Here is a 24,599-nt window from a genome sequence, read left to right as displayed (position 1 = left end):
TTGAATTGAATTGAATAACTGCTCCCCAAATGTCCTAAATTCACACGTGTGTAGCTACTTAGCTACCTGGTGCGCTATAGGGGGTGCAAGGGATGCAGACGCACCTGTGCCCAGTATTGATGGAGCCCCCAAAATAGAATTATATCAGATGAGTCATTACTTTAGACAAGCTCTCTGTGTTTTCTCAAAAAAAAAAAAAAAAAATGTAATTGCCATACATTGCACCCGGGCCGACAGAAGGGTCGCCCGGCCCTCCCTCCCTCACATTAAATCTAATGTATATAGCCTATGTTAACAAAAATAGTTGATGCCTACAAATTACTGCCTCCTGCTGGATGCCAATCGTAATGAGATTTTTTTCTCCCAGGTGATTCTAAAAGCGGACAACAGCAGGAGACTTATTCTTTGCTCAGGGTTTTCTTCATTTTACCCGTTGACGGCTAATAAAACATTTTAATACAATTTTTCTTGCTGTATTTTTTTTAAACAAATTGTAGATTGTTCGCATGCCATATTAGCTTGCTGCAGAATACTAAATAACCAAATAGCCACTCTAACCCAAGTTTGCATTACCTAGATCACATTTAATAAACTAGGCTACACGTGGCTACATGATTACAGTAAGTGTTGCATGTCAAGGTCAAACATTTCTTGCCTGCCTGGACTTGTGACAGGTATGACACCCCTACGCCCCTAAGGATATGTCCACGTGGACTTTTCGAATAGCTTGCCACTGCGTCTCCCACTAAAGATAGCAAAATCTGTTAAAAGCTACGGCTAATGTATTTAGGTTAGCAACCTCTATACAGCTATTGTTTTCGTCATTTGGATTAGTGGAAGCCGGTGCCACTTCACTGCTCGTGTCCGATACGCTGATTAGCGCAACACAGAACTGTTGCTCTAACTACCCAAGAGCGTACCGGGGTACAGCCTACCACACGTCAAACGTCCTGGTTAAAGCATCACACTTCTGCATGGACCATGGACAAACGAATCTGAATTCCTGCACACTGCATCCGGAGTTAGACTTCTCTCTAGATTAAAGGGATGCGCGATTTGCGGCTCTAAAGCACGCGCATGTACTTCAGAGGCGTGGCGTAGCGGATTAGCGCGCGTCGCTGGGAAGTAAACATAGATGATATCAAAAGAGGTCTTCTTTCGCTCTATACACTTTTGGCGGACTGAAATATTTTTTCAAGTTCATTCAGGAACCCCAGGGTAGCAGGGGCTATCGCTCCCCTTGCAGGTACGGTTTGCTTTGGGCTATTCTTCGGCGAGGAGAGGTGTTAGTTGTTTCCGAGCACTGTTCTTATGCTTTGTTTCATTTGTGTGTGCATTTAGCTAGGCTTAATGATAAAGAAGGGGCAGTAGATAAAGTTACATCAGTTACCGCTTTTGTGATGGTACAGAAGTGTGTGTCTCTCAATCTGTGTGTGTGTGTGTGTGTGTGTGTGTGTTTTGGCTAGATGTAGTGGTGGTGCGCCAGTCTAAGCTCTGCCGGTGCTTGTTCTTTCGCATAACATCCAGGAAAAGAAACAAAAGTGTTATTCACCTCATAGGCTTAAGCCATCACCTGCGTAAGAGAAGGATGGGACAAGATGATGAGATGATGGCGTTGAATGCTGCCACACAGACACATTCACAAACTCCTCTCACTGATACACATACCATGACTCTTCTCTCTCTCTCTTTCTCGTTCTCAGACACACACACACACAGATTAGAGCTGTCCCAGATGGTGCTGGGATTACTGAGCTGATTTTGTGGTGTTGAACTTCAGCTTGACTGACTTCCTTGATCTAGAAATACACACAATTGGTAGTGTTTCTTTTGCAAAGTGCTTGGGTGTTTGCCTGTGTGAATGTGCATATTTGCCTGTGTGTGTGGGGGGGTCTAAAGTATGATACAGCTTGCGTATGACAGCATGGTCATGTCACTCGCTGATCATTATGTGCTTCTCAGGCTGTCATATCAGGACCTGCCCCTCTGCTCTGCATGATGGTCTAGCCCCTCCCACTGCCAAAATGATGGCCTCTGTGGTTGCCAGTGGCAACAAGGGCAGGGCACTACGATTAAAAGGAGTGGACCCTGAAACCTGTATGATCGTCTTCAAGAATCACTGGGCTCAGGTGACACTCTCTCTCTTTTCCTCCCTCTCTTTCTCTATCTCTCTTTTCCTGCCTCTTTTTCTCTCTCAGGTTATACTCTCTGTCTCATTCTCTTCTGTCCACTGTCCTCTGTTTTGTGTGTGCTTGGAAGAGTTGATTAGTGAATGGGACCACTGATCCCCCTCTTTCCTTCAGGTCTTGCGCGTTCTGGAGCGGTATGACCCCGGACGTGCCGGTGCCGGCAGTTCTGGTCCGATCCCCGCTGACGAGGCCAGCGCGGTGCAGAACTACGCGGAACACATGTTGGTTCTGCTGATGGAGGAACCCCCGGGTCCGGCGGAGCCATGGGGCCCCATCCTGGGGAGTTTGTAATCGTGGGAGAACCGGTGATGGAGCGGCCTCTTCTTGTGGAGCCTGCGACGGCAGTTCACCGACGATATGAAGCTCGAAGCAGCTCCGCATGCTCCATGCTGATAGGCCCAAGGCCCAGCAGCCCCTCCTCCACCACAAGCCAATCCTGCGGCCACTTATGATGCTGCTGTCATCTTGTCCCGCCTCCAGCTCCACCGTTGGTGCCCACCTCTACCATGAGGCCCTCCAGCTCCTGTGCCAGGGGCCCGGCTCCATGGTGGGCCCCACCACAGTGGAAGGCAGAGCTGGTGGGGCTGCTGCAACCAGTTGTGCTTTTGCTGTGCTCAGGACCCTCCGTGCTGGAGCTCTTCTTCCACACGAGTGAGGACCAGGGAGCCGCCAACTTCCTGCTCTTCTCCCTGCTCATTCCTTACACACACAGGTCTGTGTGTGTGTGCGCGTGTGTCTGTGTGTGTGTGTGTGTGTGTGTGTGTTTGTGTGTGTCTGTGTGTGTGTCTGTGTGTCTGTGTGTATTTGCAGGTTCACCCTGGTCACTCCCTACACACCATGTATCAACACACAGGGATGGGTATCATTATGATTTTATCAATACTACTGCTCTTTTCGATACTCCTCTTCAATTCGGTTCTTTATGATACTCTTATCAGTTCTTGTTCATTACTAAATAATTGCTGTAAAATATGTTTATTATTTTTTTTAAATAAATTCATAAATGTCCTCCTCCGGTCTGATGCTGATGGGATTCCCTGCCTGCAGGCACCGCTGTAGAACGAGGAGGGGCTGGTTTTGTCTCAGCCCAGCAGCCAAGTTTACATGAATTTACCAAGATTTTAAGATACGTTGGAAACAAAGCTAATCAGTTAGACTACAGACAGCTTTTAATTTGAGCTTGTTTGTAACAATTCGCTATTAGCCAAGCTAGCGTGCTGTTGCTTGTGTAAAACATAGAATTAAATATCGCTTTCTACATGATCATGCTGGTTTAACAGGTGAATTCATAAAGTACTGGCTTTACATTACTCGTGAATGTTTTATTGCACTTAATTACAATATGTATGTAGATGTAGTTGTTTTCACTTTACCTGGTTCACTTCATTGTCTCCACTGCAGCCTCTCTGCTCTGCTGTCTGCTCTGCTGTCTGCTCTGTGTGTGTGTGTGTGTGTGTGTGTGTGTGTGTGTGTGTGTGTGTGTGTGTGTGTGTGTGTGTGTGTGTGTGTGTGTGTGTGTGTGTGTGTGTGTGTGTGTGTGTGTGTGTGTGTGTGTGTGGAGGAGCTAAGTCCCGACACAGAGTGCAGCAAAGAGACTGCAGTGTGATAATACAATTACATCAAAATGTTATTGAAACCAACAAAAACAGCTGGTCATGCCGGAGCTTATCAATCTTATGGTCTTTAATAATTTAGCCCGGGGGCCATTTAACCAGGTTTTGGTACCCATCCCTATGTCAGTTTTGGTGTGGTCAGTGTGTGTGTGTGTGTGTGTGTGTGTGTGTGTGTGTGTGTGTGTGTGTTCTTTCATTCCCCACACATACAGGTCAGTTTGTGTGTGTGTGCATTTGTGTGTGTGTGTCTGTATGTGTGTGTATTTGTGTGTGTGTGTGTGTGTGTGTATTTGCACGTTCTCTCTGGTCATTCCCTACACACACAGGTCAGTTTGTGTGTTTGTATTTTTAGGTGTGACTAGGTATGGGTTTGTAGTTTGCATGTATGTACGTATGTGTCTATGTAGGTGTGTAAGTGCTGTGTGTGTGTGTATGTGTGTGTGTGTATGTTTGTCAAATGGTGCACATGTATATGGTGCATGTCTATTGAGTGCAATTTGTGTGTATCAGTATGTGTATGTGTGTGTAGACATATGTGTACAGGGACATACAGTATGTCTGTTTGTAATCTGTGTGTGTGTGTGTGTGTGTGTGTGTGTGTGTGTGTGTGTGTGTGTGTGGTGTGCGTTTTGTGTGTTACAGGGAAGGCCCGGTGGGAGATAAGGCCAGAAACGCTCTGCTGCTTATTATGTCTCTCTCCGCCCACAACTGCCGAGGTGGCCAATCATATCGCAGACCAAACCTAACTTCTGTCCGGTAAGTTTATATACATTAAGAGAAAAAGAAGAATTGTAGATCAAATAGAATAATCAAAGTGGAGTACCTAATCACACACACCACACACTCACAACACACACACACACACACACACACCACACACCACACAGACTGAAAGAAAGTTATGTAGCTTGCTAGCTGCTGGGTCTTCAGTGTCATATTTGCCTAATGTCGTGCTGTGGGTTTCCAGTCGAGAGCTTTAGATTGACTCACTTTACAGCCTGAAGAACTGGTAGGAACGGCAGGAGTGAATGAATACAGAACCATCGTTGTCTGTCATTGGACCCGAGTTTGTTACAGGTGTACATTCAGTGGGCTGCTAATTCAGTGTACTTTGGATGCATACGGTATCTGTAAAATGAATCTAAATCTAACTAGTTCTGATTATGCTTGAACATGCAGTGAATTTACAGGAAACTTTGAGACAAGTGGCCAAGGGGTTAAGGCAGTGGCTGATGTTCTGGTGATCCGCTGTGCTCTGCAGGTGTGGGTTGAATCATTATGTAAGATCCAATGCCTCTTGGGGCGTGAGGTATGTCTATAGTCAGGGTGATGTTAAGGACTTGGGCAGTGAGGTAATGTCTATAGTCAGGGTGATGTTAAGGACTTGGGCAAGTGAGGTTGTATATAGTTCAGGGGTGATGTTAAGGACTTGGGCGGTGAGGTTGTCTATAGTCAGGGTGATTGTTAAGGACTTGGTCAGTGAGGTTGTCTATAGTCAGGGTGATGGTAGCTCAGTGGGTAGGAGCACGAAGCTTGCCCATGGACAGTCGGTTTGTGGTTTTGGCAACACTGTAAATAGCTGAGCCATTTAGCGTTGCTGAATCTTTGGGACTGTGTCTCGGGAGACTCACAGTGGTGTTAGATGGGCTCACGGCCCAAGAGTTCATACGAGTTAACCCCTGGGGGGGGGGGGGAAGGTCATTAGCAGGTGGAGGAGTTGTGTGTGTGGTGTGTGTGTGTGTGTGTGTGTGTGTGTGCGTGTGTGTGTGCGCGTGTGTGTGTGTGTGTGCGCGTGTGCGCGTGCGTGCGCGCGTGCGTGCGTGCGTGTGTTAGCTACAGGGGTCTCTGGGCTCTTCTCCTATCTCAGCTGTGATAGTATTTGCCTGTACTGCTTTTGGTTCACAGATTGAAATCAATTATATGCAGCAGGTTAAAGGCAACACACATGCATGTCTAAGATGTCTCAGAGGCAGTAGCCCCAAAGTTAATGAAACAACAACTTTTGGAAAATCTCATTATATCAATCTCCTTCGTTCGGTGGCAAACTGATGCATCTTATGCGCTGTGACCCGAACAGGAAATACGGTCAACTCGTCGTAGACAGGAGAATAACACTGGACATTGAGGAAGCATCTCAATATTCTTAGAATAACCATAAGATTTACAATGTAAATGTAGGGCTATTCATAACATTACGTGGCTTACTGACTCAGTACAAGTCTTGGTAACCAGAAACCGGAAGGTAATCTCCACTCAAATATTTTCTCAATGTTTTCTATCAACTTAAATTGAAAACGATAGTAAATTAAACTGTATTTGTAGTCTTCGGGGTTACACTCCCTGCTACCCTATTTACAACATAGGTCTATTCACCTAGACAGATGGGAAATGTGTGTGAAAAACACAGTAGCCCGTGTCCTGAGGACATTGGCCTCATTCTCGAACGCAGTTAAGAAGAATTTAAGAGGGAATTTAAGAGGAATTTAAGAGGAATTGGATTTAGGAAACACTTCGGCATCATGAAAGTTTCTCTCATCTGGGATTTGCTCTGAACTTCAGAAGACTTTCCGAACTCGAAATAGGCAGTCGTAAACTCGGCCAGAGTTTTCTCAAATGCGATTCCTTAAAAAACCACAAGATGGCCCCGTGGGGCATCTTGTGGTTTTTTGAGGAATCGCATTTAAGAAAACATCTCCGTGTTAATTAATTTGTGAGAAATCGTTGGTGATTGCTTCACATCAACTCTACAGCATCATCGGATTAAGGTTATCATTAACAATTACGTTTCACATGTAGGCCTATAGTTCATTGATTCTACGAGGCACCGTTGATTGTCATAAAATAAATAAAAGGACTACACCGGAATGCTGCGGCTCGTCTACGTGAGCGTCGTTTGGCACTGCCGTCTGTGCAAGTACGGCAATCCAGATTTTATCAAGTAGTTCCACGTTGGTGGAACGAACTGCCTAGCACTACCAGAGCAGGCGGCGTCCCTCTCTACCTTTAAGAAGCTTTTGAAAGACCCAACTCTTCAGAGAGCACCTCCCTTCCTAACTGGCACTTCGACTAGTGCTTAACTTGCACTTATAGCAGTTACATTCCTGCCACTTCGTTTTTATTTCCTATTTCGTTTTTCTATTTCTTATGTAAAGTAGTATTTATTGTTACACTAGGTCTCTATTGCTCGTAGCTTGACTGTTCTTCCCTTGTACGTCGCTTTGGACAAAAGTGATGTCTGCTAAATGACTAAATGTAATGTACACGAACCGCTTTTGACATGACTCGTTTACGAGTTGCTTTCGTGTAGATTCGGTCGATTCCGACTGCACACGTCACTACGGTTGCGTGCCCTTATAAGGGAGCTGGCAGGGCGTGTATGTATGCAAATTCAGGAGCACGGAACGCGCTTTCATTTAAGAAAACTCTTCCGGGGGAGCACAGCCCCAGAAAACTTCTGCTGCGTAGGACGCATTTTCAAGCGTGCATGAATTTGGCGGATGTCTTTTGCTTACGTTGTTTTCCGAAGCCGTAAGAAACATTTCAGAAGAAACTTCAGAGAATGTTCGAGAATGAGGGCCATTGTTTGTTTGACATATAATTATTTAATGATATCAATTGATAAAACCGAATCTAGAAAAAATTATATTGGGAAAAACTGAAAAAAATAAAACAGAAGTTGGCAAAAAATAAATAAAACGGATTTCATAGGCCCTACATTGGCACTAGAAATGGAATGGTGGGTTCACACACTCACTCGACGTAACTCAGTTTGGTCTGTGTAAGTGCAGATTTCCCTTACTTTGGCAAGGACACTGGCCTGAGATACCTCGCTTGGGGATTGACCCCATTTATAATGACTACAAACGAAGAATAGGAAGATGAAGAGGGGAGAATGCTTAGTAAATCCTGTGCAAGGACTAGAAGGAGTTTAAATATCTCTCTCTCTCTGTCTCTCTCTCACTCTCTCACTCTCTCTCTCTCACTCTCTCTCTCACTCTCTCCCTCACTCTCTCTCTTTCTCTCTCTCACTCTCTCTGACTCTCTCTCTCTCTCTCTCTCTCTCTCTCTCTCTCTCTAACTCTCGAGGAACAGGAAGTAAAGAGAAGTGTAAGCCATGATTCAGCTCTTATAAACTTATTCATTTCGCCGGATTCCTCTGTGACAAATGCATTTCCAATGATCAGTTAAATCCTGATGACTTCAACAAATTATCATTAATACCATAATGCTATAGGTTTCTGCAGATGATACTGGCAATATCGAGGATTCATTTCACCATCACGCACCAATGGGAAATATGTTTGACTGGAACTGGCTTGACTGTCCCATTTAGCCTGTAGCACACAGTATTGGTGTGTAGTTTGAAGATGTGTGTGTGTTTGTGTTAGTGTGTGTGTGCGTTAGTGGAAGAGAGAGAGTGACAGTGTGTGTATGTGTGTGTGTGTTTGGGGGGGTGGGGAGTGTATGTGTATGTGTGTAGTACTGAGGGTTGATATGTGTGGCTGTAGATTGTGTTGGGTGGATTGGAAGATTAACCAGCAGCAAATTGATTAAAAAGTATCCTCTAATCTTTCATTAAACACTGAGAAACTCCCTTTCCAGAGATAATCATTTTAATTACACACACTCATTCTCTCTGTCACACTTGTCATTTTCTCTTCCAGCATTGCAGCCTCTTCTTCTTCCCTTTTACGCTCGGTGCTATTCGTTAATCTACGTCAGAATTTAATCTGAGTCACACGATTTAGTTTTTTAGCCGGATGATTTTTCCAGGGATTACACACTGACCTCAATACACACAGACATTCCCGCACAGGCGTGCGTACACACACACACACACACACACACACACACACACACACACACACACACACACACACACAGATAATCACACACACACACAGAACATCATACACTTTTTCATTTTTCACACTATACATGCAGAAAAGACATATTCTCTCTCGATCCTGCACTCTCACCCAGACACTTTGAACCATTTCTTATTATTTCATAGTATGGGGTTGTAAGCAAAATCTGTGTGTTTATGTGTGTATTTATATTTTCTTTGTGTGTGTGTGTGTGTGTGTGTGTGTTTGTGTGTGTGTAGGTGTTAGCCACAGGTCTCTCCGGACTCTACTCTTCCCTCCCAGCGAGACTGGAGGTATACAGTGAGGGCTGGCACAGTTTACAGTCGGCCGATTGGCTGCAGGTGCCATCACTCATCCACTTCCTCCATTCGTTGCAGTTCTGCAGCACAGTCAGCCAGGTACATGTACCGCCCTCACTAATGCATACAGAGATTACATACTCACACACAGAAAACACAAACACATACACACATGTAATATATACACTATACCTTGTCCTTTGCATTACCCCAAAAAAAGACATTGATGCAAAATCAGTCTTGAGATCAGTCTTTATTCACACAAAAATGAGTGGCAGAGCATGAAAGCATAAATTGGATTTAACAGTCGCAAGTGATTATCTCAAGTGACCATGCAACACATCCTCTCTCCATTGGCAAATACTCTCTGACCCTAGTGTGTGACCTTTGTGACAATGCTGCAGTGCTTTCCATTGTCTTTGTTAGTATGATAAAGAGGCTATTAGGATGACTCTTGTATTCTACTTATTATAACCCACACTTACACACATACACATTTTCCACATGTGTCCTGACCCTTAGCGTCTCCTATTGATTTGTCTGTCATGAGCAGGTAGCTCACCCCTCCATACGGTCTCAGTTGTTGGGCTACATCTATAATGGTTTCTTGGTGCCTGTTGTAGCCCCAGCTCTTCATAAGGTATGTACACGCGAGTGTGTGTGTTGGTTCGTTTTCTTTTTTGCCTTTTTTGCCTTTAGTTTAGTACTGCTTTTCCCTGATTGATCTACACATCTGTCTGTGTGCCGTGATTGGTTCAGCTCACCCTGGAGGAAGTGATGACGTCCCCGGCGTACCTGGAGCTCTTCCTGCGCAGCATCTCTGACCCCGCCCTCCTCCACACCTTCCTCTCATTCATTCTGATGCATCGCCATGACAATGTGCACATCCTGGATACACTGGTCAGCCGCATCAACACACCCTTCCAGGCATGTTTGTGTGTTATTGTGTCACTTTGGTGTGTGCGTGTCTGTGTGTTTCTTGTTCATGGTGCAATGTGAAGTAGAAGTAGAAGTCCACATGTGTACATAGTCTGTGCACATATGCAAGTGTGTGGGTATGTGTGTAGGGGAGGAGGGGTATGTGTGTAGGGGAGGAGGGGTATGTGTGTAGCGGTGGAGGGGTATGTGTGTAGCGGTGGAGGGGTATGTTTGTAGCGGTGGAGGGGTATGTTTGTAGCGGTGGAGGGGTATGTGTTTCTCTGTGCGTGTTTGTGTGTGTTTCTGTGTGTGTGTGTGTGCGTGTGTGTATGTGTCTGTGTGTTCACTGGTTTATGTGTGTATGTGACTCCTCTCTCTCTGCTGTAGTTAGGTACAGTGTCACTGGCTCTGTTTCGCACTCTAATTGGATTACACTGTGAGGACGTCATGCTACAACTCATTCTCAGGTGAAAACACGCGTGTAAAAACACACACAGAGACATTCTCACGCACATGTTTAATATGTAAATCTGTGAGGGTAGATTCTAATCTATCTAGAATCTATCTGATTATGACAATTTTACTGACATTCTTTGGATGATGCACACAAACTAAATACATCAATTTTGTGTCTTTCCCAAGTCATGTCTCGTCTGTGTGTGTACTTAGTGTGTAGCTTCTTTATATTTTGTTTGTTTATACTTTGTGTGTGTGTGTGTGTGTGTGTGTGTGTGTGTGTGTTTCCAGGTATCTGATCCCCTGCTCACACGTGCTGAGTGGAGTGAGAGAGAAACTGAGAGAAAGGGATTGTTACTCCTCCTCCGCTGCTGCTTACCTTTCTCTCACTCCAACCTTCCTACATCAGAACAACATGCAACAGGACTGCATCCTGTGGTCAAAGGTCACAGAGGGCTTCCTAAAGGGAAATATGGGTAATGTATTCTAGTGCTTCTAATCCCACCTGGAATACAGCCATTGGCTGGCATAGTTTTAGTAGGCCATAGCTTATAGGTTTCAGAAATTCACAATTAATTTAAGTGTTCATTGGTCAACGTGCAGTAATGGATTTGTGATGTCGCTTATTAGTAGAACATAGTGGGTAAATTTGGGACATCAATTCTGTAGTTATGCAGTAGGTGTTATGGGTAATGTAGTCTCTGGATAATGTCGAGAAGGCAGTAGTAGCCTAGAGAAGCCTCATTCACTCATCTTTGACTCTGCCTTCTGACAGGCCTAGATGACCTCCTGACCAGCAGTGCCAGTGTGGGATACTGGCGTTTCCTTGGAGGCGACTCCCTGACGGACAGCAACTACCTGCAGTACCTGAGGGAGGCCCACGACATCATTGGTGCCTGCGTTTGGGCGTGCCAAGTCTGGTCCGCCCCTTACGACGGCCTCCGCCCCTCGCCCGAAGACTACCGAGACGAGGAGGAGCGTCAGAAAGAGGAGGAGCTAGAGAGGAAACGAAAGGCGAGGAGAGAGAGGAGGACGGCGTTCTCCCCTTCATCATCTCCTCTCAGGCGCTCTCACTCGCGCCCGTCTCCGTGCACGTCCCTGTGGACGCGAGCTCTGGCGGGCAGACCGTCCACACCCTACAGGAGCTGGAGTGGGACGACATGTTCGAGTCGGGGATGGAGAGCGAGGCGGAGGCAGAGGCAGAGGCGGAGGCGGGAGGCCCCGGGAAGGCCCGGTGGCAGCCGGTGGAGCCGGTGGGAGCCGCCGCAGCACTTGGTGGAGATGCGCCGGAGCGCCATCTCCTTCATCCAGGGCTCCTACGTGGAGGAGGCCGAGTTTCAGGACGACGTGCTGGTCTACAGCCTCATCGGCCAGAGGGACTCACACACGCACACGCACGCAACATGCCGGCACATACCGGCCGCTCCCAGCACCCGGTCAGACGAACACAAACACACGGGACACACAACCCGAAGCGCGCAAACCAGGGTGCAAAGTGCGCGCATACGCCCGCGTAAGCCAGCTTCGTCCACCGCAGAGCTGGACTCAAGCACACACTCACACACTCATGCTAAAACCCAGATACACTCTGACACACACTCATTCACAAACACGCCTACACAGAGTACACATAGAGACTCACACAAATTGTCCACTGTTTCAAAGTGTACCTGTACACTCACAACACTCACTCACACTCACAGAAGAAATTGTAACGACCAATGGGCTGGGTCCTGAGATGGATGTCCTCCGATGACGACTTAACACACAGACCTGCGGCAGGCATTCAGGACCAGAACGGGTTGGACTACAATTCCCACCCCCTTCAGGACTACAACTCCCAGCATCCCCAGGACTTTGTTTCCCAGTGCCTGCAGCTCATTCAGAGTCTAGGCCAGGAGGCGGAGAGCATCATGGAGAGATGAAGAATTCCGCGAGGCGTGGTTCAGCGATTGTCCTTTGCATTTCATGAGGAGGTGGAATTGAGCTTTAAGGATTCAGAGCTGCTGAAACTTCCAGAAGCTGATATGACCAAAAGCCTGAAACACGGGCATTGACGTGCCCTTCACAGGTTCTGTTGTTTTCAGAAGAGATTATGTGACCAGTGATACTAAGAAATCCTTATTTTTGCAGTAATATTGGCGTAAATCTGTCTTAATGGTCAAGTTGGTATCATGAAGGTAGAATAGAGTACTGACTTGGGATCAGTTATCTAAAAACTGACCATAGTACGACTATTCACAAGTCAGAGATAGGGATTCACACCTGCCAGTTATGTTTGTGAATGCACAGCACATTGATCCATAATGGCTTAACCTTAACCATAAGTCATCATTGGTGACTACTGAATTTGTCATGTGTTTTCTCATCTCCTTAAAGGCCTGTTAATAAAATAGCTTTTTACCTTCCAAATCATTCTATCAGTACTTTAAACTAAATATGTATTCCCTCTCCAGCCGGGAGTTTGAGTGTCTGACTTTCTTTGACGTGTGCCTCCTTGTTCCGTAGGCCCATTTATCAGTGTTCTGCCTCTCCTCCGGCTGGAGAACCTCCTGGAGAACTCCATCGAGGTGAACCTGCTGGTGACGGGCATCCTGGCCCAGCTGGCGGCGTTTCCCCCAGCCGCTGCTCCGCTCCTTCCTGCTCTCCACCCAGCCACTCTCCAGCCCGGAGTCCGCACACTCTACCAGGTACACGCCACACGACGCACACACACACACACACACACACACACACACTACCAGGTACACGCACACACACACACACACACACACACACACACACACACTACCAGGTACACGCACACACACACACACACACACACTCTACCAGGTACACGCACACACACACACACACACACACACACACACACACACACACACACACACTCTACCAGGTACACGCACACACGCAAACACACACACACGCACACAATACACACACACACTACCAGGTACACGCACACACACACACACACACACACACACACACCACACACACACACATCTACCAGGTACACGCACACACACACACACACACATACACACATACACACTCTACCAGGTACACGCACACACACACACACACACACACACACACACTCTCACACTCTACCAGGTTTACACACACACACACACACACACACACACACACACACTCACACACTCTCACTCTCTACCAGGTACACGCACACAAACACGCACCCTACCAGGTACACCTCTCTCTGTCTCATTCTCTCATACTCTTCCAGGTAATTCCCCACACACACACGTTCTCCCACGCACTCTATCCAGTTGACTCTCTCTCACACTCAGATCGTTCTCCCTCTCTCCTTTGGCTTCTCACACTCCCTCTGTCACCTTGCTGCCTGTTCCACTTTTCCCCCTTAATCTCTCTCTCACTCTCTTAATTCTGCTTCTGCCACTCCCTCTACAGCCCTCCCTCCATCCCCCTGTTTTAGACTGATTTTATTTTCAATATGTTAATGGCGCTGGCATTTTTAACATGCTTTGTAACACTGGAAAAGCTGATTGCAACTGTTGTGAATGCTTGCTTGTTTTGTGCACATGTATGCATCCATACATATATCTGTATATAAGTGTGTGTGTGTGTGTGTGTGTGTGCGATGATGGGCTGTCCAGACACAAGATATACTATTTATTCTCACATAACACATAATACATTCTGTGTGTGTGTGTGTGTGTGTGTGTGTGTGTGTGATGAGTAGGTCCTGGTATCAGTGAGAGATCAGCTGGAGCGCTTTACTGAGAAGCAGGTGGGCTTTGCTGAGCTGGTGCGGGAGGCGGGGCTCTACCTGCTGGCCAGGGATCAGGCCCTGACAGAGAGAGGTGAGGAGGGGACGTGTTTCACTGACACACAAGAAAACCTGAAGCATGACTCAGCAAAACAAACACAGGTCATAAAACAGAATTTAAGGCTGAATTTATTCAGTTAGGTACAGAAGAAAGAAAGCAAAGTTAGGTACACACAACATCACTGGTTTGGCATGTGAGTACATTATACCACAAGTCAGTCCGTAAACATGAGTCAGCGTTTATACAATTAGGAACACAACAACAAAGAAATCACAATTTCTACCATTTCATATAAAACACCATCGATAAACATGGGGCATGCTTCTACAACTGAAATATTACTAAATCACCACATTCGTAAAAATATGATTCAGCACCTCTACACCCTCAGAATATGACTCGGCGCTATTAGATAAGTCTGCTCCTCTTTTTCTCTTTGTCAGAGCGAACGGGAGAGAATGGAGAGAGCTGGTTTCCCATTGGTCAAGTGCTGAGGCCCCTCCCGCGGTGTCCCAAGATCCCGCCGGTGTGGCGGAGTCGTGTCTACGCCACCGTTCTCTTCGGAGAGTTCCTGAAAGAGCTGGCCGCTCTCGCGCAGGAGCACGCCACCGTGCTGGACCCGACTGGGGAGTAGCTCCACCTGGGAGGGGCTCTGGACACGCGGCCATCTTTGTCCCACGCTCAAGCGCCCTCCTGAGCCTGACTTTCACTCCTTTAAATGTCTGTGGAGCTCTCCCTCAACATCCGTCACACTCAGCAGGCGTGTAACACTTAACATCTGGAACACCCACTCAGATCGTCCTCCCTTTGGTTTCTCACACTCCCTCTGTCACCTTGCTGTCCATTCCACCTCTACCCCTTTCTCTCTGTCTCTCTCTCTCTCCCTTCTGCTACTCCATCTATAGCCTTGACTGACTTTGACTGATTTTGTTTCATAACTCACAGTCACCACGCTCACGTGTCCCTGTGTCTTCAGTCTCCCAGTCTGCACTTTCCTTTACTGCCTTCACAATCTCTATCCAGCCTTTACACTTGCAGAGACACTCTGGGGCAGATGTATTAACACGTTAGCGCCTGCATAATTCCGACACCGCGTGCACCTAAAAACATGGCGGGTGCGTACGAACAGACCGCTCGTGGCTAAAACCGCATTCTACCTGCAGCAGGAGCGCAGAATGTCAAGTCGCACTCTTCTGACTTATACATATACATGCGTGGGAGAGATGAGGGAAAAGTGGGATTTTTGGGCAAAATTATGGGAGGAGAAGCGCCAGTGACTGGTTGCGTATTCTGTTGTATGCTTGAAAACTGCGGGGGACAGCGCACGTCTGTTTTGTGGTGAAAATTGTCCCGGTGTAATCACGATTGTGCGTTTCATGCGTGAATAGGAGAAACTTGCAGAAACAATGGAAGAAGTATTTTGATCATTTGTCCCATGTTAAAAATAACTTTTACTTTTGTTTGCCTCTCTGTCTTGCCATCTCTTTTCCACTCCATACACTTCCCTACGTGTAAATGCCTGACGCTGATGAGTTAGTTATTGTTATAGTCGCACAAATAGTGTTTTTTTTTTTTGGAGTGGTGTAGAATTACTGCACTGTATTGCGATTATGTTTGATGACATCTTATAAGCATCTATATCTATTTCCTGGTTGACGGTTCAACGATCCCATTCAATTACACCTGTAATTGAGTGATTCCATCCAGTTGTGGGCTCCAAAAATGACAGGGCGGAGGGTGACATGCGTTGATTATGCAATCAGCCGCAGGTTTAGTACATTTAACATAAAATGAAAAGGCACAGGCTGTCTCCAATGTATGTACATCTGCCCCACGATGTCGTTCATCTGCCCCACAGTGTCATTCCAGGCATCACACAATATCCATTCCGCCTTCTGAGTACCCGTGTCCAATTTCATGGTGTTTATCCAACCTTCTGAATGTCTGCCCAAATTTGCCCTAAAGATATGTGTGCCACATTTTCTTCTTTTGTTCTTAAAACACGTCCAAACGACATTCCCATTGACAAACTTTAACGTTGCCCCTCCCCCCCCCCCCAACCTTGCCAATGTATGTCTGTTCTGACTTCATCATATCTGTCTGAACATTCACAGTGAGAGGAAGGTCAGAAACAATATCACTTCAATGTGAAATATGTATATCATAATAACCTGTCTGCACATATCCTCTATATGTTATTATTTCTCTGGAAATGTGTTTGGTATATGCAATTTCCCCATGAGTTCATTTACATATGATATGTTTACATTGCAGTACAGAAATGTCTCCAATCATGCAGTAAGATAGCCTGTACAAGTGCGTGTGTGTGTGTGTGCGTGCGTGCGTGTGCTTGTGCATGTGCATGTGTCTGTATGTGTGCCTCCCAAACACTGCTCATTCTGAGGGTGTGTATTTTGCAGCAGGGTGTTTTGTATGAACTGATTTTCTGAGTAATAAAGATACCTGAGCCATACACACACTGTGCCTCTGACTTACTTACACCCACCAACCACCAATAACTCTCTCTCTCTCTCTCTCTCTCTCACACACACACACACACACACACACACACACACACACACACACACACACACACACACACACACACACACACACACAGCTTACCACCCGTAAAAAGCACTCCAGTTGAGGAGTTAAAACTTTAATTGTACATAAAAACATAGAAAAACTGTTTAGTCTATCAGTACATAATTTAACCTACTTCATATACAGGCACACACACACACACACACACACACACACACATAGAAACGGCCAGTGACATACAGGCACACACTTAGGTGAGGAGGGCTTTGTGTTTCTCAGGGCTGGAGTGAACACGGGTCCTACCAGAGGGACACCAGCAGCAGAGACAAGACTGAGAGAGAGAGAGAGAGAGAGAGAGAGAGAGGGGGGAAGAGAGAGAGAGAGAGGGGGGAAGAGAGAGAGAGACAGGTCGTTATTATAGCACACCATCATGCAGACGGAATCAGGCCAAACATCTCAGCACACACACAGGCAGAACCGGTCGTGTGCACACACACACGCGCGCGAACACACACACAAAATCCGACAACTCGAGAAGCAAAGGGAAGATTAGAATTAGAAAGTGTTTAGTGTGTGTGTGTATGTGTGCGTGCATGCGTACATGAGTGTGTTTATGCATATGAAAACCTAGAAAAAAAGACTGGGCCTACCTTAAAGCAGTTTTTAAATTTCTTGCTGACAAAGTAGAGGATGATGGGATTAATGCAGGAGTTTACTGTGGCCAGGTTCACACTCAGATAGTCCAACACCAAGAGGAAACTGCAAACAGAAAACAAACACACTATAACTAAAAAAACCAGTACACTATACATTTGTGTTTCTCTGTGTTTTTTTTGTTGCAAGAACTAGCCCAAGTACTTGTGTGTGTATCTTACCCAAGGAGATCACAGTGATGTATTACCTTGTGCACAAGCTTGTTGGTGTGTCCTTGTGTGAAAGTGTGTGTGTGGTTGTGTGTATACAGTATGTATATGCGTGGGTGATTATGTGTGGTTGTGTGTGTGTGTGTGTGTGTTCATGTGTGCCTACTGTGTGTGTCTTACCTGAGCAGGTCACAGCGGTGTGTGTGTGTGTGTGTGTTCATGTGTGCCTACGGTGTGTGTCTTACCTGAGCAGGTCACAGCGGTGTGTGTGTGTGTGTGTTCATGTGTGCCTACTGTGTGTGTCTTACCTGAGCAGGTCACAGCGGTGTGTGTGTGTGTGTGTGTTCATGTGTGCCTACTGTGTGTGTCTTACCTGAGCAGGTCACAGCGGTGTGTGTGTGTGTTCATGTGTGCCTACTGTGTGTGTCTTACCTGAGCAGGTCACAGCGGTGTGTGTGTGTGTGTGTGTTCATGTGTGCCTACTGTGTGTGTCTTACCTGAGCAGGTCACAGCGGTGTGTGTCCAGGGGGCTGTAGTTGAGCTTCTTGAGGATGCGGCTGAGGTGCAGGGGGAACCAGCACAGCGCAAAAATCACCACCAGGCTAAAGACCGCTTTCGCAACCTCACGCCTCTGCAGCATCCGCACACACGTGCACACACACACAAACACACACACACACACAATTAAGTTTTGTATGCTATATATCTAGTTATATATGCGTGCGTGAGTGCGTGCGTGCGTGCGTGCGTGTTTCTCTAACCTGTTTAAGGTGCTGGCTGAGTGCTGATTTGAGCTGCTTGCGTTGGTGCAGCATCCGTCCAGTCATCAGTGAGTAGAAGACAGCCGTACAGAGCAGCGGCACACAGAAATAAAACCCAAACAACCACCAGTCCTTCACATCTCTGTAGAACTACACACACACACACACACACACACACACACACACCACACACACACACACACACAGAGTGAGAGAGAGACAGAGAGAGAGAGAGAGAGATGGAGAGAGAGACACACAAAGCATAAAAGATCACAGTCTTGACAAGGAGCTTTTGTCTATTATACACTGTCTATGCATGTCCCTGTGTGCATGTGTGTGTAACTGAGCAAGGATGTGGTGAAATACAACGTGTATCTATCTGTATGCTGGTGTACTTGTGCTGTGTGTTTTCTACTAGTGTGTCTGCGCATGTGTACGAGTGTACGTGTGTTAGGTGAAAATTCACTCAGGTTACCTCAGGACTCCTAAGCATTTAAGTATATTTTTTAAACAACAACAACAATTGCAATTGGGTTCACCCTCGTCCTGGCAGGCCAGAGAGAGGCACGGGCCCTCTCTCAGAGAGAGAGGGAGCCCGGGCTCACTCCCAGACTGCAGCAGACGAGAGAGAAGTAATATTAAACACATCACACAAGGTTTATATAGATATAAGTTAGCATTCTCTGACGCCAAAACAATTTGTCAGCAGGGAAAACACGTGGTGGCGGGTCTCTGACCTGTGTGTGTGTGTGTGTGTGTGTGTGTTTGCGTATACTTACCCTGAGGAAGGGGGTAGTGGGCTGCAGCATGCAGACGTGTGTGGAGGTGTTGCGGTAAGAGAAGGCCACCATGCGGAAGCCCATGGCCTCTGGGACCGCCAGCACGGCCGACACACACCAGATAAACACAATCTCCAGCGCCGTCAGCACTGGCACACCCACGCTCCGCACGCGGGTCCTGGACGCCACCGCACGGTACCTGCAGACACACACACACATAGCCTTCATAAATCCTTTATTTACTTCCCCAACTCAGACTTTTGTGTTTGTCTGTGTGTGTGTGTGTGTCTGTGTCTGTGTCTGTGTCTGTGTCTGTGTGTGTGTGTAAGCGCACATTTACCTGTCCACACTTAGGGCACAAAGGTTGAGTACAGTGATTCCCACAGAGGCTTTCTGCACAAATGGAACAAGCTTACACAAGAGGGGACCCAACACACTGTCAGAGAATGGCCAGCGCATCGCTATCAGCTACAAAAACAAACACAAAAGTATTTTTTGAAAACCTGTGAGCCTTTGTCTACTATACACTTTGTGTGTGTGTGTGTGTGTGTGTGTGTGTGTGTGCATGCATAACTTGTAGACATCGATTTCAATGGTGACAGTTGTGATGTTTATCAGGTATTTGTAAGTGTATTAGTCTGTGTGTGTGTGTGTGTATATGTTTGTGTGTGCTGTGCACCTGTGTGTGAGTGTGCTGTGCACCTGTGTGTGTGTGTGTGTGTGTGTTTATGTGTGTGTGTGAGTGTGTGTTGGTGTGTGCTGTGCACCTGTGTGTGAGTGTGCATGTGTGCTTGTACCTTATAGATGTGGATGGGGATGGCAATGATGATGTAGAGTAGGTCCCCCAGTGCGAGGCTGGCGATCAGGGCGTTTGGGCCCGTGCGCATGCTTTTGTTCTCACAAATGATGCGCAGCAGCGTGGAGTTACCCACAATGCCCACCACAAAGATAACGCAGGAGAGCAGCGTGTTGACGTACTTGAACAGCAGCTTCGCCGTCGTGGGCTGCACACAGCCAGGGGGCGCTGCCGAGCCCCCGCCGCCACGGGTGGAGGAGTTGGAGCGAGGGACGGGCCGAGGTGGAGGAGCGAGGGCATTTGGGGAGGAGGTGTTGCTGTCATGGAGACCGGGCAAGTGAGGGGTCAGGGGGTTGTTGCGCGTAATGTTTGTCTGGCATTCTCCACCAATCATAACGAAGGAGAGACAGATCAGCGCGGAGAGGGAGAGGATCATGGGAACGCCCATCCTGACACAGAGAGAGTGAGAGACAGATATGAACTTAGTGATGTAACAAAAAGGAGGACAAGGAGGATTTTGACGATGACTCAAGAGTCTGACTCACACAAATACACACACACATTTACTAAAACAACACATCCAACTTTTATCATGACCTTGTGAAACATACTCTACTTCGCCTACTTCGCCTAGCTATATTAAGGCACTATTCAAAAACGTAACTATTAATTGCAACAGCAGGTGAATGAATAATAGTAAATTGAGTTAAATTGACATCAACTGGAAAGGGCAGGAGACATCCAGTTTAAGAGAGAGTGGTGAAAAGAAAAGAACCAGAAGGAAAGATGATAGAGAATTAGGTAAGGAAGGATTGATCAAGATAGTAATAATAAACAAGAAGCGGATGTAGAATGAGTGTGATAAACAGAGATAGAGATAAGCTGAAGCCTTTTCTTGAGTGGAAAAGTCGGGAAGGAGACAGAGAAACAGAGAAAGAGGTGGAGACACAGACAGTAGGAGAAGGGATCTTAGTGAAGCGAGAAAAGGGGAGAGACAGAGCGAGTGAAAAAGTAAGAAAAGAGCAGGAGATAAGCTATGAAAGGTGCAGACAAAAAGCCTGACAGAGAAATAAATACGTGTTAAACATTTATACAAAAAACAGCTTCTTACCCTGATGTGCAGCTCCTGGGTCTGCGCTGGGAAGTGTGTGTGTGTGCGTGAGAGAAAGGGAGATATCCAACTGTGAGTGTGTGCAGCAGAGACCGAGAGAATGAAGAATGACAGAGAGTGTGAGTGTGTGTGAGTGTACAAATATGACAGACCCCTCCCCTTAACCTCCGTCTCTTTCTCTCGCTAACACTTACCAAGTCGTCCTCAGTCCCACTTTGAAGCTGGGATGTGTAATGCGATTCAGGCATCCTAATAAATGAATAAACCAAAAGCATAAAAACAAACACGAACCATATGACTGATGTGGAGTTAATATATTCCCAAGAGAATGGGGCCACCAAGGGTGAAGATGACAATTCCTATCTACATTTGTGTGTGTGTGTGTGTGTGTGTATGTGTACGCGGGTGCTTGCGTGTGTGTGTGTATGTGTGTGTGTATGTGTGTGTGTATGTGTGTGTGTGTATGTGTGTGTGTGTATGTGTGCGTTTGTTCACCAGCACATACTCAAAGACCTGCATATGAATATACACTGATTTGATAAAGTATACACAAAATTCAACTTACATACATACACATGCACACTAGTATGCCTGCTAAATAAGTTTCATGTGAAGACACAAATATGTAATCACACACATAGAATCTCGGTTTAACTAGACTGTTAGTTGCAAGATGGAACAACACACACACACACACACACACACACACACAATCAGTGACAGTTCCTGGCATGGTTAATATACAAAACCCAACAAACCTCATAAGCCATCTGACTAGCTCTTGGCGTCATGGAATTCTCACAGTCTGATGGTGTATAGCATATGAACAAGTGTGTGTGTGTGTGTGAGAGTGTGTGTGTATTGTTTCATCTTGCAACTAACAGTCTAGTTTAACCGAGAATGTATAACGGAAAACACTCATCACGTGAGCGACGTGTTGAACTAATTAAATGATTCATTAGAGTGTAAGCCTGCGTCTGCCAGGCTCTGGTGGGGACCAGATGCCTAATCTGGAGCTACTGCAAGGGAAACTGCAGTAAAACAACTTATATTCTCTTAAAACACAGAAGTGATTGAAGTGGGTTCAAAACACGGATATGAAACTTATTCGAGCAAAAGAACCAAACTAAATGGTCCATGTGTGGTGTGCGCTTGGATGAAAGGGAATAACAATTTCATTAACTTCAAATGCAGTGTCTTATGAGATGACTTATGTGTGAGAAGCTACATGTGGTTATCCTCTTAGAAAAGGTCTCTGTTCACCAACTGATCCACTTACTTAATATCTATCTATCTATCTATCTATCTATCTATCTATCTATCTATCTTATGTATTTGTGGTGTCTCTAACACTGATCCCATTTCGGTCGGATGTCCCTCTTTGATTGGCTACAGCTCCTGCTCTCTTAGTCAATCCACTGTGACTGTTTTGACTTCCCATTAAATCTGCAACCCCTGTTATTATATATTGTTATTATATATTATGTTATTATATCTTCCTAACACCACTCTATTCTAGCATAGCCATACATAGCCTAATATGTGCATGGTTGAAGATGGCCAAGTGATGGATTAATATAACATATCCTGCAGACCTAGAGCACTTGATGTCATTGTTCCCATGAAAGAGTCAAACTACTGTTGTTTGTCAGAGGCTCCCCACAGTTAGGAAAGTGGCCTGGCAATTTCTAATAATGTTTGGGTGTACTTATACATGCGAGTCTAGCTTTTCTCATTTGAATGCTATAAAACAAAGGCACGTTGTTCCCTGACCAATGAGAAGTTACAGGAGTGTCTCAGGATTGCGCTTACTACATATGAGCCTAATTATATTGAAATAGCCAAATTAAGGCAATGTCATTTTTCCCACTGACTCATATGCAGCTATCAGATAGGCTATTCACACATGAAATGATATAATAGGCATGGTTAGCCTGAATGTTTTCAGTACTAGTGATTTAGTCTGAGAGTGACAGCCAAATAGCCTATTGAGGCATGTAAATATTGCTTGTTGTTTGTCAGGATATTGATTTATCTGTTTTACTAATATAAATGTGGCAGAAGTCTGGTGTGTAGACTTATGTAGTCAGCCTATTACCTGGCTGAGGGAAGATTTGTTGTTCAGGATACTGTTCCTAGGTTCTTTTACAAAAGAAAAAAAAAGACAAGATCTGAATAGTAGTTACTGTGTATTGCCCATCTACTAATTATGCTGGGCTGGCATATTTGATAAATAACCGATGAATGGGGGCCATATGTCTGATTGAGATGTTGTGGTTTTTAAAGGCAGTATACAGTATTTCCCCACTGACACAATGGTGTGTATTACAATGACAATTAAATTAAGTTATATGGTTATATGTTTAGTCTGGGTTATTATTTGACTACCCAGATCTGTTTACATGAATGACAAAAGTCTGTTTTAGCCTGTCAGAGTTCTATAGCTAATCGTAGCTCATTGAGAGAATATTGCTTGTTTGTCAGCCCCCACTGACAGTACATTGTGTTTTTTTTAAATTTGTATCCATCACTTCTAGACACAACCATTAGCCGCATGGATCTTTTGCAGGAGCAAGTCATGTCTTTTTAGAAAGACCCACAAAACGGGTTTTCTGCGACTCCTCAGAGTGTCCTCGTGTCTTAAACATAATTGACGCAATGGAATCGGTCTGGCGTGCTTAGGATACCACTCCAGTTCACGAACCAAAAGTTAAAAGGTGATTTTAAAAAAAACTGTCAATGACAAGTGGAGAAGAGCTGACCGTGGACAATTGTATGACTGGCTAGTTTTCGATAAGGAGAGGCTAATCAGTTAGTGTTTTGGGCGCACTGATGCCAACACGCTTCGGCCAGCAGCAAGTCAAATAACACGGAAAAATCGGAGACTATCAAGGACCACGAATCCTCCAGATACCATGAGGTGATCTGCAGCATACAAGGTAAATCGGCAAAAAAACCATAATCTGACATGAGGAGGGATTTTCAAGTAATTGTTAAAGTTCCGAGTTTGTTCAAGTTTGATGTTGAAATACTGTTAAAGTTTCTGTGCATTTGAAGTGTGTGTGTGTGTTGTTGTTTGTGTGTGTGTTGTTGTTTAAGCAAGGCAAACGTTATACAAAAGTTGGTTACACAAAAGTGCAATTACAAAATGGTGGGTGATGAAAAATGACAGGCATACAGAAGAAAAGCAAAGCTAATTTATGTTAACCCTGGGTATCTCTTTCCCGTATTCAACACAATTATGTTTTTTTTCCCTCCACGATTCTCATTCTCATATGACATGAACATGTACTTTATGTACTTGCATTTTAAAAGTAGGTTACAAAAATGTTTTCTGTGACATGAACACGAGAAGAACCATTTACATTCTAGCAAGTTGTATCCACAGGTAACGTTCACACAATTTCTCAATGTCAGTTTAGGTTTTGTGTAGGTTGACAGTTGGAGATGGCATTGACTTAATTATAAGGAAATGCTGGGAAGTTAGCTATTAATATTATATATATATTATAAAATAAAATGTTGATGAAGCGACTCTGATACGCACCAGTAAATCCTACTTTATGACGTTGATGCAACAGTCT

The 24,599-nt window shown here is 45.5% G+C and overlaps 1 protein-coding gene, 1 long non-coding RNA gene and 1 pseudogene across 2 annotated transcripts; 2 read left to right on the top strand and 1 right to left on the bottom strand.

Annotated features, from left to right (window-relative positions):
- LOC116224742 lies at positions 1-12,268 on the top strand (annotated as a pseudogene).
- A 737-nt stretch (positions 12,269-13,005) lies between these two features.
- Positions 13,006-15,881, top strand: LOC116224675. Its single transcript, XR_004165685.1, has 3 exons — positions 13,006-13,033; positions 14,071-14,191; positions 14,602-15,881. It is a non-coding gene; the product is annotated as an uncharacterized LOC116224675 (long non-coding RNA).
- Positions 15,882-16,955: 1,074 nt separating this feature from the next.
- Positions 16,956-20,352, bottom strand: LOC116224741 (endothelin receptor type B-like). Its single transcript, XM_031585528.2, has 7 exons — positions 19,906-20,352; positions 19,449-19,576; positions 19,109-19,307; positions 18,330-18,479; positions 18,066-18,199; positions 17,356-17,464; positions 16,956-17,036 (listed from the first exon to the last, which is right to left on the bottom strand). Exons 1-7 carry the CDS (start codon positions 20,350-20,352, stop codon positions 16,956-16,958), a joined length of 1,248 nt encoding a protein of 415 aa, XP_031441388.2.
- Between the last annotated feature and the right edge of the window lie 4,247 nt (positions 20,353-24,599).

Source organism: Clupea harengus, chromosome 18 (assembly GCF_900700415.2).
Source record: "Clupea harengus chromosome 18, Ch_v2.0.2, whole genome shotgun sequence".
Lineage (NCBI taxonomy): Eukaryota > Metazoa > Chordata > Actinopteri > Clupeiformes > Clupeidae > Clupea > Clupea harengus.
This window is presented reverse-complemented; position numbering and strand designations above follow the sequence as displayed.